Source organism: Gopherus evgoodei, chromosome 7, assembly GCF_007399415.2.
Source record: "Gopherus evgoodei ecotype Sinaloan lineage chromosome 7, rGopEvg1_v1.p, whole genome shotgun sequence".
Lineage (NCBI taxonomy): Eukaryota > Metazoa > Chordata > Testudines > Testudinidae > Gopherus > Gopherus evgoodei.
In genome coordinates this window covers 100,364,920-100,379,566 of record NC_044328.1, presented here as the reverse complement: position 1 = coordinate 100,379,566, position 14,647 = coordinate 100,364,920, and the positions used below count along the sequence as shown (strand labels likewise).

The window sequence follows — 14,647 nt, the reverse complement described above, 5'->3', positions numbered from 1 at the left end:
AGAGAGTGTGTAGGGGGAGCTTGGGAGGGGTAGTGTCTGGAAAAGAGGGATGGGGGAGGGAGCTGGAGTCGGGGAGCAGCAGAGACGCAGCTGGGTTTCCTCCTCTCTTCCAAGTGTCTGGCTTGCAGGCGTGGGTGGGGGCTTACTAGTTTTCAATGAGGCGTATAGGGACCCCCGTGCACTGAGCTGCCCCTTCCGTCTCGGTTCCGGCGGCAGGGTGAGGGTGTGCTGCTGTTTTGCAGTGGGGTTCCCCTCCCCAGAGCACTCCCCCCTCCCGGCTCCGCTGCCCGTGCTAGGAGCCCCCCCCCGCCCCCCATTGCAGGCTGGGCGCAGTGCCCTCCCCAGCCATCCATCCCTCGCCAGGGTGGAGCATGAAGCTGCCAGCGGGAGCATCCTCAGCCTGTCCCCGGCAGCCCGGCTCGCTCCGCCGTTTTGCTGGTGCCCGCAGCCTGGCGGCAGAGGGGACCCTGCCCCCCCAGATCGGGGGGCAGCTGGGCTGGGGGGCTCTGCAGGAAGGGGCGGAGGCACAGGCTGTGGAGGGGATCGTGCAGACCCCCCCTCCTCTCCCAGCTGCAGATGGACCAGTGACTCCAGGAGCAGCCCTGTGCCCCCTCGAACGCCAGCTAACGGGGGTCCGCTCCTTTGCTCCCCACAGATCTAAGCAGCGGCGGGGGGAGCGTGCGTGCAGCCTACCCCAGAGGGGAGGTCGTGCTGTGACCTGATCCCACAGCCCGGTAAGGGGGAGCTCGGGGAGAGGAGGGGGAAGCTGTCCCCCATGGATCTGAGCGGGAGGTGTGTGGACGCTGCCTTGTGCGGGGGGAAGTGACCGGTCCCCCTGCCCTGACTGATGCCCAGGGAAGCCCTCCCGGGGATTCTGGATCGGGGTGTTGGGGAATCCTGCCTCTTTTACATCTTTAATCCCCCCGGAATTAGAGAGAAAAAGGGGGGATTTGGAAGAGGTAAATCTGGGGTGATGGTGGAGGGAGTTGATCTGCATGTGTCCAATTCCAATTCTGCATTCCTGGGCTGTCTTGCTGGAGCGGGAGGGGGAGGACCCAGACACTAGGGTAGCCACATGGAGAAGAGCTGGCAGTGGGGGGAGGGATGAGGCAGGGAGAGATTGTTGGGATGTGTTGTGTATATCTTGGAATGGGGGGGCTGGGGGCACAGGAGACCTGGCCCCAAGACGGGTAGGGGGTTGGGGAGATGGCACTGGGCTACAGGAGCCTGACTCTGGCTTTTGTGGATTTAAAAAAAATCTTGCAACCAGCATTGGGCTGCCCCTCCCCCATCCTATAGAACTGCCCCCCAAAGCTTATGCTTCCCCTACCAAACTTCTTCCTCCAACTTTGGGGAGCTCCACCTAACCCCCATAGAACCCCCACCTGGGACTCTTCCTCCTCTACAGAAACATCCCCTCATCTCCCCCAACATGGGGCACTGAGTCTCTGTTCTGGGTCTCACTACCCCCCACATTGGTGTCAGCTTGCCCTTGGGGCTCTCCCCTCCCCCATCTCTCCAAGAAATTCTGCTTGCTTGACATAGCTTGGGCTCAGCTGCCTTCTGTTTGGTGGGGGAGGTGATCTTCTCCATCGGAGGGCAGGGTAATTCCCTCCCCCTCCCCAGTACTGGGGTGGCCCTGGGGTCATGCATGAGAACGGGACAGCAAATGGAAAACATGTTGCACTGGGGGCATGTGTGCAGTACCTTGCATGGGCAGACAGGAGGGGCTGCATGTGCAACACTTTGCATGGTGGGTGCACGTGCAACACAATGGTATGGTGCATGTATTGACCCAGCTCTGCATGTACAGGGACACTGTGCCTGTACTAATGGTGCACACACCTATGCATGGGGTCACACACTGACAATCCACACTCACCCACAGCCACTACCCACCTGGAGCAGTGCCTTGCAGGCTCACCCATGGCCCCTGTGCGCCCAGAGCAATGCCTTGCACACTCACCCATGGCTCTTGCACACTTGAAGCAGCACCTTGCAGGCTCATCCATGGTCCCTGGAACAGTGCCTTGCACACTCTCCCACAGCTCTGCGCATCCAGAACAGTGCCTTGTATGCTCATGCATGGCCCTCCTGCACCCAGAGCAATACCTCACACGTGCACCTCTGGCCCTCGTACACCGAAAGCAGTGCTGTGCATACTCTTCCACAATCCTGTTCACACTCTGGTGAGGCCCCCTGCCAAAGAGTTCAGAATGGAGGCACCTGGCCGTGGTCTGAGGTGAAGTTAATGTTCCCCCCCAGTCAGCCCCCCACCCTGCCCACTTCTGCAATCCTAGCCCCCAGGTCTGTGGAAGATGGTCCGGTGCATATTCACCAGCACAATCTTTGCATGCTCACCCCTCTACAAGTGAAACTCTGTCACACTCCCACGAGTGCCTTCTTGCATGCCCTGCTGTCCCGTAGTGCACCCCTCACAGAATGTTACCATGGGGAGAACTGCAACCCCTTCCTACCATGTGCTGTTTCGCAGGACTGCGGCCTGCTTGGGAAAGGGCATCTTCCCTTCATGGGGAGGAGGCTCCTACCTCCAAACCGGGAAAGTGGAGAGTTGCAGGGGGTAAAGTGCTTCCAGGGGGAGATCACTGTTATAGTTCAGCCTGAGTTCAGGGAATGGGGGGACTCTGGAGCTGGGATGGGGGACTGCAAGGGGGCACAAACTCCCTGGGGACAGGCTGGGAGGAATAGAAGTCAAGGAAGAGTGTGGGCTTCTGGGACATTCGGTGGGGTAGGAAGGGGCTGGGACAGAGGGCTCCTCCAAGCACTGGCCCCCAGTCCCATCTCGGGGGGGGGGTCCCCAGTTGGCGCTGATGCAGGGGGGTGGTTGTGGGGGTGAGGCGCCAGCACAGAGGAGGAGTGTGAGCTGAGGGGAGTTTGGGGGAATGGAGGGAGCCAGCATGGGGGGGGGGTGCTTGAGCTGTGGGCAAACAACAGGATGGAGGAGGGAGTGTCCACACCAAACGTCACTCCCTGAGCAAATTAATGGGGACTCCTAAAAACCCATTAAACTCAACACAGGAAGGGTCAACCCCTATAGTCTTTCCAGCCCCAAGACCAGGGACTCACCCCACACACACACATGGACACAGGCCGAGTGAGGTGCTGGAGTGGGGACAGACACCACATTCACAAGCTCTGACAGGACCTGGTTGGAGAGGCACTGGTGTGGGTCTGGGCTCCCCATACTAAGCTGGCTGAGGGGGTCACTCCCAACTGCTCCCCCTGACCCTGCCATGGGGTCAGTCCTGCTGCCCCATGGTGGGGAGGTTAGAGCCCCCTAATGCAGCCTGATGGGGTTGCTGGTGACCAGCAGGAGCTGGAGAAGGCATGAGGGGCCCCCCTCCCCTCAGTACCCTGTGGTGCCCAGCTGAGCCCAAGCCTCATTCATGTCTGACTGGTGCTGTCTCTTGGCCCATTGAGCGCAGATGGGTCCTGTGAATCAGCTGCCAGCGCTGCCTTGAAGCACTGGCATGAATCATGGGGCACAGAGACAGAGAAGCCAGGAGTCCTGGTGCCCAGCATTCTCCTCTCCCTCTCCTCCCTCCCCCACTGAAAGAGCAGAGAGGACTGGGAACCAGGACTCCTGGGTTCCATTTCCAGCTCTGGGAGGGGAGGGGGTCCAGTAGCTCAGGACTCTGGCATTCTTAACCAACCCCCTGTTTCCAGGAGGGGAGGGGGACGCAGTAGGCAGTGGCGGTTGAGCTGGGATGCAGTCTGTTTTGCAGCCTCACCTATTAAAGGGTCACGGTGGGTATTGCCATGGTGGTGGAACTGAGGGAAAGATGGGGAGGAATAGACCCTGGGGGATGTACCCCAGAGGGGGGCTGGCCCCGCTGTAGGGGAAAGAGTAACTAGGAAACCCTCATGGCTCCTTACGGATGGATGCTGTGGCCTCAGGACTGTCTGTGCCACCCAAAACACCCACCAGTTCTTCCTAGCCTTTCTCCTCCACTTCATGAGGGAATGGGCACCCCGTTCTACCCCAGATCCCCCCAACCTCACAAGGGAGCAGCCCCACCCATCCCCTTCCAGCCCACAAGGAAGGGGATGACCTCCCAGCCCTTCTCCCCACCAGCACGATGAGGGATAGCTCAGTGGTTTGAGCATTGGCCTGCTAAACCCAAGGTTGTGAACTCAATCCTTAAGGGGGCCACTTAGGGATTTGGGACAAAAATTGGTCCTGCTAGTGAAGGCAGGGGGCTGGACTCAATGACCTTTCAAGGTCCCTTCCAGTTCTAGGAGATTGGTATATCTCCTATTATTATTATTACACCGTGTATCCTCCTCATTCCTCGCTATGCCTCCTCCTCTCTTGCAGGTTCTGCCTGCCCACTCCCACTCCCACTCCCACCATGCCTCTCCTGTCCCACCTTGGGGTCTCTACCATCTTCCTCATCCTGGCCTTGAGCCTCCCACTTCACCAGGCCAAGGTGGAGGAGGGGCTGGGGGGACCATCCCAGGGAGCATCATCGCTGGATGGGGCTAATGTCAGCACCTTGTGCCGGGAGACCTCAGAGTGCCAGGATGGGGTGATCCTGCCTGTGTGGCTACCCCAGAACCCCTCGGTGGGCGACAAGGTGGCCCGGGCCATTGTGTACTTTGTGGCGATGATCTACATGTTCCTGGGTATGTCCATCATTGCCGACCGGTTCATGGCCTCCATCGAGGTCATCACCTCGCAGGAGAAGGAGATCACTGTGAAGAAGGCCAATGGTGAGACCAGCACCACCACCATCCGCATCTGGAATGAGACCGTCTCCAACCTGACGCTCATGGCGCTGGGCTCCTCGGCGCCCGAGATCATGCTCTCCATCATTGAGATCGTGGGCCACGGCTTCCAGGCAGGCGAGATGGGGCCCAGCACCATAGTGGGCAGCGCCGCCTTCAACATGTTCGTCATCATTGCCGTGTGCGTGCATGTGGTGCCCGAGGGCGAGACGCGCAGGATCAAGCACCTGCGCGTCTTCTTTGTCACAGCCGCCTGGAGCATCTTCGCCTACATCTGGCTCTACCTCATCCTGGCCTGCTTCTCCCCTGGTGAGGTGGAGGTGTGGGAAGGCCTGCTCACCTTCCTCTTCTTCCCCATCTGCGTGGTGCAGGCCTGGCTGGCTGACCGCCGCCTCCTCTTCTACAAATACGTGCAGAAGAAGTACCGAGCCGACAAGGCCCGGGGCCTGATCATTGAGACGGAAGGCGACACAGCCCTCCCCAAGCTGGAGGTGGAGCTGGACAGCACCCAGGCCAATGGGGTGGTCGAGGCAGGTAAAAACGGGGATGAGGAAGCCCGGCGTGACATGGCGCGCACCCTGAGGGACTTGCGGCAGAAGCACCCAGAGAAGGACATGGAGCAGCTGATTGAGATGGCCAACTACCATGTACTGGTGCAGCAGCAAAAGAGCCGGGCCTTCTACCGCATCCAGGCTACCCGCATGATGATCGGAGCGGGCAACATCCTGAAGAAGCATGCAGCCGACCAGGCGCGCAAGGCGCTGAGTCTGCCTGAAGTGCGCCTTGAGGATGACGACTCACTCACCAGGGTGACCTTCGAGCCGGCGCTCTACCAGTGCTTTGAGAACTGCGGTGCTGTGGTGCTGACAGTGGAGCGACGTGGCGGCGACGTGGCTCGCACGACTGTGCGTGTGGATTTCCGCACCGAGGACGGCACGGCCAATGCTGGCTCGGACTACGAGTACGCCGAGGGCACACTGTTCTTTAAGCCGGGTGAGACGCAGCGCGAGATCCGCGTGGGCATCATTGACGATGACATCTTCGAGGAGGACGAGTACTTCCGTGTGCACCTCAGCAACGTGCGGGCTGCCTGGGCCGAGGCGGGGGCTGAGCCACCCCCTAAGGCCTGCCTGGGCCCTGCTGCCACTGCCACCGTCACCATCTTCGACGATGATCATGCCGGCATCTTCACCTTTGAGGGCGCCTCGGTGCGGGTCAGCGAGAGTGTGGGGGCCGTGCGGGTACGGGTGCTGCGCACCTCAGGGGCCCGGGGCCGCGTGGCCCTGCCGTACCACACCATGGAGGGTACCGCAAAGGCTGGTGAGGACTACGAGGAGGCCGAGGGCAAGGTGGAGTTCCTCAACGATGAGATCACGTGAGAGACATGGATGGGGAAGATGTGGGGAGTGCCAAAGGGGAGCAGGTACAAGGGGGCAAGGGCAGGGACAGCAAGGTGAGGGAGAACAGAATGTGTGTGACAAGGATCAGGTGGCAGGGCTGTGGGGGAGCAGTTGGGGGAGGGGACAGCTGCTTAGGGGGCAATCAGGGTGCTGGGTAACAGGGAGAAGGGCACCTGATTTGTATGTGAGGGAGACAATGGCCAGAGAAAGGCAGGTCAAGGACAAGGTGGGGGGGGATCAGAGGAGCAGGTATCTGGGGGGAACCAGGGATAACAGGAAGGCCATGGTTTGGGACTGAGGGGCACTGGCAGAGCTGGAGGGCAGCGCCCAATGCTGGGATAGCAGGGGGCTGCACATCAGAATGGAGGGGCACTAGCAGGGGGCTGAACGAGGCAATTGTTGGAGCAGCCATTCTCCCCAGTGCTGAGTCTGGAGCCCATGTGAGGTGGGCGAGCATCTGCACTTCAGCAGACCTGGGGGCAGGGGACATTTGCTGCAGCTACCTTGCAGCTCCAGGTACCAGGGGTTCAACCCCAACCACCTTGGGCAATTGGTAAAGGGAAAGCAGGGGGTACCAAGTCCCCTCCCCCACACTGTACATAGGCTCCCCTCCTCCATCCCTTGCCCCCTAGCCCACTCCCCAATTCAATCAACTGTACCAAAAATTAAACTAGTTCCCCCCCCCATCCCTCCCAGTGTCTCCATGGCAACAATGAGCTTTTCCCCCCTAGACATGAGCTCAGACAAGGGGCTGGGGGAGCCTTGCATCTCCTGTTCACCAGTGCAACAAAGGGGGGCGGGCATGCGTGTGATGGTGGTGAACCAGTGAGTGTGAGCAGATGGGAAAGCAGTCATGCTCCCCAGGCGGGAGCAGAGCCCAGCACACCAGTACTTGGGCTGGGTGGGTGTGAATTGATGGGTAACAGCCATGGACTCCCCCCAGAGCTCACCGGCCTGTAGTGAGGTAGCTCAGGCCAAAGGTGCAGGGTTGGGGGGTATTAGGGCTCTGTACTGGGGGTCAGTGATAGTGGAGATCAGGGGGAACATTAGAGCCAGGCAGGGCGTATGGGGAGGGCACAGGCTGTGCTGAGGATATGAGATGCTCTGTGCTGAGATCCCTACAGCTGGCAGATAAACCTCCCTTGCTCCCCCTCTGTTTGTCTCCTTCCTCCCCACCCTCCACAGCTGCTCCCAGCACTGCCAGAGCTAAGGGCCCTTTGTGCTCATAATTAGAGAGCAGAACAGATGGCACGGGGGGGGGGGGGTTGTTACGGCCAGTGACTGCACTGCCAGGGCCTGATCCCCGAGTGACCAAAGTGGGGGTGGGGGGGTTTGCAAAGAGCCCACAGCTGGGATAGCAGGGGGCTGGGGATCAGGACTGAGGGGGACTAGCAGAGCTGGGAGGGAGAGCCCAGGTCTGTGAGGGCAGTGGACTGTGGGGTGGAATTGAGGGGCACTGACAGAGCTGTGTGGGGTGTGAGGGAGCCCGCAGCTGGAATAGCATGGGACTGGGATTGAGGGGCACCACAGAGCTGTGGGGGGAGCCCAGGGCTGGGTGAGCAAGAGGGGTGGGATCAAGGGACACCTGCAGAGCTCGGGGGATTCTCTGGTTCACTAATGGGGTGAAGCAGCTGATTCCTCTGTGCTCTGTTAATGGCCAATGGGATTGTGGGGCCTGGAGCCGCCTCCCCAAATGTCCAAAGCCCATTGGCTGATCCCCCTCCCCTCCCCTCCTCCCCAGCGCTGCAGCATCTATTAACCCGCCACCTACTGCTTGACATTTGGGGGAAGGATGGGGAGAGATGAGAGGGGACAGAGCTCTGTGTCTGAGGGCTGGGTGACAGGTGGGAAGGGAGGTGTCGCAGTGGAGGGGCTCAGTGGGTGGTTGAGGGAAGGGAGCAGAGGGGCTGTGTTCCCAGCTGTTTCCTCTTGTAATTACCTGCCCCAGATTAGCTTTGAGTTGATGCCAGCTGGGAGGAGGGACTAGTCATGGGGGTGACAGCCTGGGCAGCGGGCTGATTGTATACAAACTAAAATGGCAATACAACCTTCTCCTTATGGGACACAGTCACCCCCCTGAATCAGGGGCCACAGACCCTCACCTGCTCCAGTTGCAGCAGACAGCCTAGGATGAGTGTCCCCCTGCTCCTCACATGCAGCAGCCTTATCACCCTGTGCCCCACAACCAGCATCCTCAGGCCCCCAGTGCAGCACCCCCATCTCACCTCCCCTCCCAATCTCTCCCTCCAGGAAATTCATCGAGATTAAAATAATCGATGATGAGGAATATGAGAAAAACAAGAATTTCCACCTGGAGCTGGGGCCTCCTGAACTACTGGAGATGGGGCTGCGGCATGGTATGGGGGGGCGCAGCCCATGGTATTGGGGGGTGCGATGGTGGTGGGGCACTGGGCAGTGCAGGGAGGTGGGGTGGGGGAAGCCAGAGAGTAACAGTCCCTCTGCCTCTTCTCACCACAGGTGACTCTAACGAGAACCACCCCACTGAGGGGCAAGAGGGGGCTGCCCTCGCCAAGATGGGGTGTCCCAGCCTGGGGGAGCACCCCAAACTTGAGGTGGTGATTGAGGAGTCCTACGAGTTCAAGGTAAGTGCCCAAATGTGCCCCTTCCCTCCTTCCTCCATGTACTACCTGTGCCCTCTCTGGCTCCCCATGTGCCCCTTCTGCCCCCTGTCAACCCCACACCACCCCCCAATGTCCCGGGTGCCCCATTCCCCCAGACCCCACAGTATCCTGTGAACCCTTCCTGCCCCCCATCCCCCACTCCAGGCACCCCACCAGCCTCCCTCCCCGTGCTGAGCTGGGCCGGAGACCAAGTTCACCAGCCTCCCTTGAGGACATCTCCCCCACTCCGTACCTGCCCCTCATGTGCTGTCTGCTCCAGTGCCCTATCTGGCACAGCGGAGTGGGGGGCAGGGGGATGATGCACCAGACTAAGGGACAGTTGCTTTTTTCCCCAGGGATCCCTCCCACCCCCGTGTACCTCGCACGAGGCTCCAGAGCTAGGAGGCCTTTGAGGGGCACACATGGAGTGCAGGTGTGAGGAGGCGGTTCCCTAGGTACACCACCACCCCCCATCTTCTGGCAGATCCCAGCCTCCACCCATTGGGCATCTCGGCTCTGGGCTTTGCCCCGCTCTGCCCTGATATTGCCATAGCCTCCACTCTGGGCCTTAGGGGCAGAGCCGTCCCTTGGATAGGGCAAATCGGGATCACCGCTCTGGGCCCCACACTTTGGGGAGCCCCATGGGCTTATACAGTTAGCCGCTGCAGTCTGTCCCAGAAGACATAGGTGCAGGAACTAGGGGTGCGGGGGCTGCTGCCAATGCAGAGCAGGTCCCTCAAGCCGGCGGGGGCTGATTTGTCCCAGGCCCCGCACCCCCTAGAGACAGCCTGCTTAGGGCTTTGCCCCCCATCTCACCCCTCTTTATCCCCCCCCCCAGAGTACTGTGGACAAACTGATCAAGAAAACCAACTTGGCGCTGGTTGTGGGGAGCAGCAGCTGGAGGGAGCAATTCGTCAGTGCCGTGACGGTCAGCGCCGGTACGGAGAGGTGGGGCTGGAGGGGGAGAGGCTGGGAGAGTGCACCCCACCCAGGGATGGGCAGGACTTGGGGGGTAGGGGGCCAGGACCCTACTCTCTCCTGCCCCAGGGCACAATGAGGAGGTTGGCAAGGAGCACTGAGGGGGGACAGGGAGGCAGTGGGAGGGGGAGGAGGTACAGGGGGTTACCCCACTCTTACCTCTTGCCCCCCCACCCAGGGGACGAGGACGAGGACGAGACGGGTGAGGAGCGGCTCCCGTCCTGCTTCGACTACATCATGCACTTCCTGACCGTGTTCTGGAAGGTTCTCTTCGCCTTTGTGCCCCCCACTGAGTACTGGGGGGGCTGGGCCTGCTTCCTTGTCTCCATCGCACTCATTGGGGTGCTCACCGCGCTCACCGGCGACCTGGCCTCCCACTTCGGTTGCACTGTCGGCCTCAAGGACTCAGTTACTGCTGTGGTCTTTGTGGCCCTTGGCACCTCTGTGCCTGGTGAGTGGGGCAGGGGGCTCCATGGGGTGAGAGGCTCCATGCTTGGTGAGTGGGGCAGGGGGCTCCGTGCCTGGTGAGGGGCTCCGGGCAGGGGCTCCATGGGGCGAGGGGCTCTGTGCCTGGTCAGTGGGGCAGGGGCTCCATGGGTTGAGGGGCTCTGTGCCTGGTGAGGGGCTCCGGGCAGGGGCTCCATGGGGCAAGGGGCTCCATGCCTGGCGAGTGGGGCAGGGGGCTCAATGGGGTGAGGGGCTCTGTGCCTGGTGATTGGGGCAGGGGGCTCCTTGGGGTGAGGGGCTCTGTGCCTGGTGAGTGGGGCAGGGGGCTCTGGGCAGGGGCTCCATGGAATGAGGGGCTCCGTACCTGGTGAGGGGCTCTGGGCAGGGGCTCCATGGGGTGAGGGGCTCCGTACCTGGTATGGGGCTCTGGGCAGGGGCTCCCTGGGGTGAGGGGCTCCATGCCTTGTGAGGGGCTCTGGGCAGGGCTCCATGGGGTAAGGGGCTCCATGCCTGGTGAGTGGGGCAGGGAGCTCTGGGCAGGGGCTCCAAGGGGTGAGGGGCTCCATACCTGGGGAGGGGCTCTGGGCAGGGGCTCCATGGGGCGAGGGGCTCTGTGTCTGGTGAGTGGGGCAGGGGCTCCATGGGGCGAGGGGCTCTGTGTCTGGTGAGTGGGGCAGGAGGCTCTGGGCAGGGGCTCCATGGAATGAGGGGCTCCGTACCTGGTGAGGGGCTCTGGGCAGGGGCTCCATGGGGCGAGGGGCTCTGTACCTGGTATGGGGCTCTGGGCAGGGGCTCCATGCCTGGTGAGGGGCTCTGGGCAGGGCTCCACGCGGTAAAGGGCTCCATGCCTGGTGAGGGGCTCTGGGCAGGGCTCCATGGGGTAAGGGGCTCCATGCCTGGTGAGTGGGGCAGGGAGCTCTGGGCAGGGGCTCCAAGGGGTGAGGGGCTCCGTACCTGGTATGGGGCTCTGGGCAGGGGCTCCATGGGGCGAGGGGCTCCATGCCTGGTGAGGGGCTCCGGGCAGGGACTCCATGGGGCGAGGGGCTCAGTGTCTGGTGAGTGGGGCAGGGGCTCCATGGGGCGAGGGGCTCTGTGTCTGGTGAGTGGGGCAGGGGCTCCATGGGGTGAGGGGCTCCAGGAAGGGGCTCCATGGGGTGAGGGGCTCTGTGCCTGGTGAGTGGGGCAGGGGGCTCCATGGGGCGAGGGGCTCTGTGCCTGGTGAGTGGGGCAGGGGGCTCCATGGGGCGAGGGGCTCTGTGCCTGGTGAGTGGGGCAGGGGGCTCCTTGGGGTGAGGGTCTCCGTGCCTGGTGAGTGGGACAGGGGGATCCATGGGGCGAGGGGCTCTGTGCCTGGTGAGTGGGGCAGGGGGCTCCAAGGGGCGAGGGGCTCTGTGCCTGGTGAATGGGCCAGGGAGCTCTGGGCAGGGGCTCCATGGAGTGAGGGGCTCTGTGCCTGGTGAGTGGGGCAGGGGGCTCCATGGGGTGAGGGGCTCCGTGCAGTGAGGAGCTCCATGCCTGCTGAGTGGGGCAGGGGGCTCTGGGCAGGGGCTCCATGGGGCAAGGGGCTCCATGCCTGCTGAGTGGGGCAGGGGGCTCTGGGCAGGGGCTCTATAGGGCAAGGGACTCTGTGCCTGGTGTCACGGAGTCACAGAGTCAGGGCTTCAGCCCAAGCCTATAGCCAGTCCCCTGGGAGTGACCTCTTTAGCGGGCTGGGTCCCAGAGACCACAGTTCCACTGAGGCAGGTCTGTGGCCTCCGAGACTGGGCCTTTGGCACCAGCGTTCCCTGTATCTCTCGGGGCTTCCTGCAGCAGATCCAGCCAAGCCAGTAGGAGGCTTGGACCAGTCTCCTTTCCAGTCGCAATGCTCCCAGGGCATATGCACAGCGACACAGGCAGCCTTTTCTAAATGGAGTTCCCAGCGATGAGTCACCTGGCTGCTACAGCAGCTGAAAGTGCTTAGGTTAGCACAAAGGAGGGGTTAAGCCGTAGCCTACCCTGGTCAAATCAATGCCCTGATGGGCCAGCCAAACTGTGCTAGACTCTAGCTCTGGCGCTCTCTGTCCCTCTCCCGCTGGTCTGTCTTCCTGGGGTGTTAGGAGTTGATGGTTCAGTGCTTGGACATCTTTGTCTTGTGAGATGCTTATGGATTTGGGTTGGTTTGAGCCTGTTTAATAGCCCTGTTCATTCTACCGATCCAGCCAGGCACCATCCATATCTCATGCCTCCTGCACTGACTTCGTAGGAGACTTGCACTTATTTGTTACAATGCAAAGGGAAACTGAGGCACACATAGGCTTCATAAAAATAATACAGAAATTGCCCAATTTGTCACATGTGGTGAGTGGGGGAGGGGAGTGCTGCATGCGGGGAGTCTCTGTTTGGGGGGTGGAGAGGGGCAGTCGGGGGCTGTATGGTTGGATAGCGGGAGGTGGTAGGGAACGTGTCATTGTGTGGGGTGCTGTACTAATTCCCCTCCCCTCAGCCCCCACATCACCCCCCACGAACTTTTTTCTTCCTCTCTGCTCACTCCTCCACTGATCTAACTGAACTCTGCCCCACTAATCCCCCTTGCCCCACTTAAAACCTCCCCCTGCACCCTCACTGATCCCCTCCCCCATCCCAACCCCTCACCTCTATTAATCCCTGTCCTGCCTACATTAACCCCTTCACCCGTTAGCTCTTTACCCTGTCCTCCCCCACTAGCTCCTTTCCCCCCATTAACACTTCACTCTGGCCTGTCCCCCTCCCCACTAACCTGCCCTCTTCCATTGCAGACACCTTTGCCAGTCGGGCAGCCGCAATCCAGGACCAATATGCGGATGCCTCCATCGGCAACGTGACGGGCAGTAACGCAGTCAACGTCTTCCTGGGTCTAGGAGTGGCCTGGACCATTGCGGCCGGGTACTGGGCCAGCCAGGGCCAGCGCTTTGTGGTGACGCCGGGCACACTGGCCTTCTCTGTCACGCTTTTCACTATCTTTGCCCTGCTGAGCATCGCTGTGCTGCTATACCGGCGCCGTGCACCCGTGGGGGGCGAGCTGGGAGGTCCCCGTACCCCCAAAATCCTCACTGCCCTGCTCTTCTTCTGTTTCTGGCTCCTCTACATCTTGCTGGCTGCTCTGGAGGCTTACTGCCACATCCAGGGCTTCTGAGGGGTGTGAGGCAGACCCCCCAGCCTCAGTTCTGGGTGGGGAGAACTGTCCTGCCCCAGTCCCTGGGAGGCGAGGCATCGGGCTGGGGGTAGGAAGCCCCTCACAACACCTGGGAAGCTATGCGTCCAGCTCAGTGCTCCATGGGGTGGGGGGGAGAGCACAACAGGTACTGCAGGACCAAAGGGCATTCCAGCCTCCCACACTGCCTGTCCCCCCTCAAACTGAGGAAGCCTGCCACACTGCAGAGTCCCCTTCCTGCACCCTGGGCACCCCTCCAGCTCCAGGGAAACCCCCAGCCCCCAACTCTGTTGAAAAGGGGACAAAGGACATTCCAACTGTAGACTGCCCCCCCCACCAGTGCACTTTGGATTTAGCTAAGGGCAAAGGTCATTCCATCCACCCCCACCCTCGAGAGCCCCTCCTGCCCCAAGTCCTTCCCACCTGTAGTCTCCCTACTTGTGCCATGGGGTAGCAAGGACCCAGGAGGGGGTAACCCTGCTTGCAGGTGGCAGGATAGTTGGTGGGGGGGGGGGGCGTGTTAGCAGGGTCTGGTAGGGAATGTGGCATTTGGCACATAGCAGCAGCCCCACCTCCAGGGCTGCAAGGCTCAGCACACAAATGGGGTGGGAGGGAGGGTCAGTGTCTCTCTCATCCACTGTTTTTAAACCTCCCTGCTCCAAAGCACAGGGACCCTTGTGTCCCCCACCCCTAAACACCATTATTAATGAACTCTCACTAGGACAAGGGGGAAGACACACACTCCCCTATGAGGTCTCAGTGGGGGGAACAGGCTCCAAATTCACCCCCATTGCCCACCAAAACAGCACAACGTCTTGCTAACAAAAATAGCAACAAATTGGGGTCCATTCCCCTCTGTCCAGTCCGTTGCCTACAGAATCCAGATTTCTATGCTGTTGATTTTATTTTATTTAAAAAGATAAATAGAAAATAATATTTTATTTTGTAAGAACAACAACAGAGCCCCACTCTCCAGCTTCCCCCCTGGAGAACTGGGCTGTGGGGCTAACTGATGCAGCCATACCCCTCGTCCCGTGCATGGTGTCCCATCCTGGCATCTATCTGTCGTTAGCATCTGATTCAATATATGTGTCTGTCCGTGTCTGCCTGTTGCTGGCTGGTTAAATCCACAGTGTTTCCTGCCCCTAGTAGTTGCCCCTTCCCTGTCACACTTCCATTGCTTGCATCTTTCATTTGTTAAGAGGGGAAAAAAAAAAAAAAAAGAGAAAAATAGAAACAAAACTTTGTACTAAAGTGTTGTGTCTTCGTGCTCCAGGGGGTGC

General features: G+C 60.6%; 1 protein-coding gene across 3 annotated transcripts; it reads left to right on the top strand.

Moving 5' to 3' along the window:
- Positions 1 to 141: 141 nt before the first annotated feature.
- LOC115654348 (sodium/calcium exchanger 1-like) lies at positions 142 to 14,569 on the top strand. Of its 3 annotated transcripts, XM_030568479.1 has the most exons (8): positions 142 to 217; positions 656 to 734; positions 4,340 to 6,124; positions 8,400 to 8,506; positions 8,628 to 8,752; positions 9,609 to 9,708; positions 9,927 to 10,199; positions 12,970 to 14,569. In XM_030568479.1, the coding sequence occupies exons 3-8, from the start codon at positions 4,374 to 4,376 to the stop codon at positions 13,344 to 13,346; spliced, it is 2,733 nt and encodes a 910-aa protein (XP_030424339.1). In that variant the 5' UTR covers positions 142 to 217; positions 656 to 734; positions 4,340 to 4,373; the 3' UTR covers positions 13,347 to 14,569. The 3 variants fall into 3 exon arrangements, with proteins under 3 accessions (XP_030424339.1, XP_030424338.1, XP_030424340.1); XM_030568478.1 differs by lacking the exon at positions 142 to 217 and having other exon boundaries at positions 310 to 734; XM_030568480.1 differs by lacking the exons at positions 142 to 217; positions 656 to 734; positions 4,340 to 6,124 and adding an exon at positions 7,922 to 7,993.
- The last annotated feature ends 78 nt before the right edge of the window (positions 14,570 to 14,647 follow it).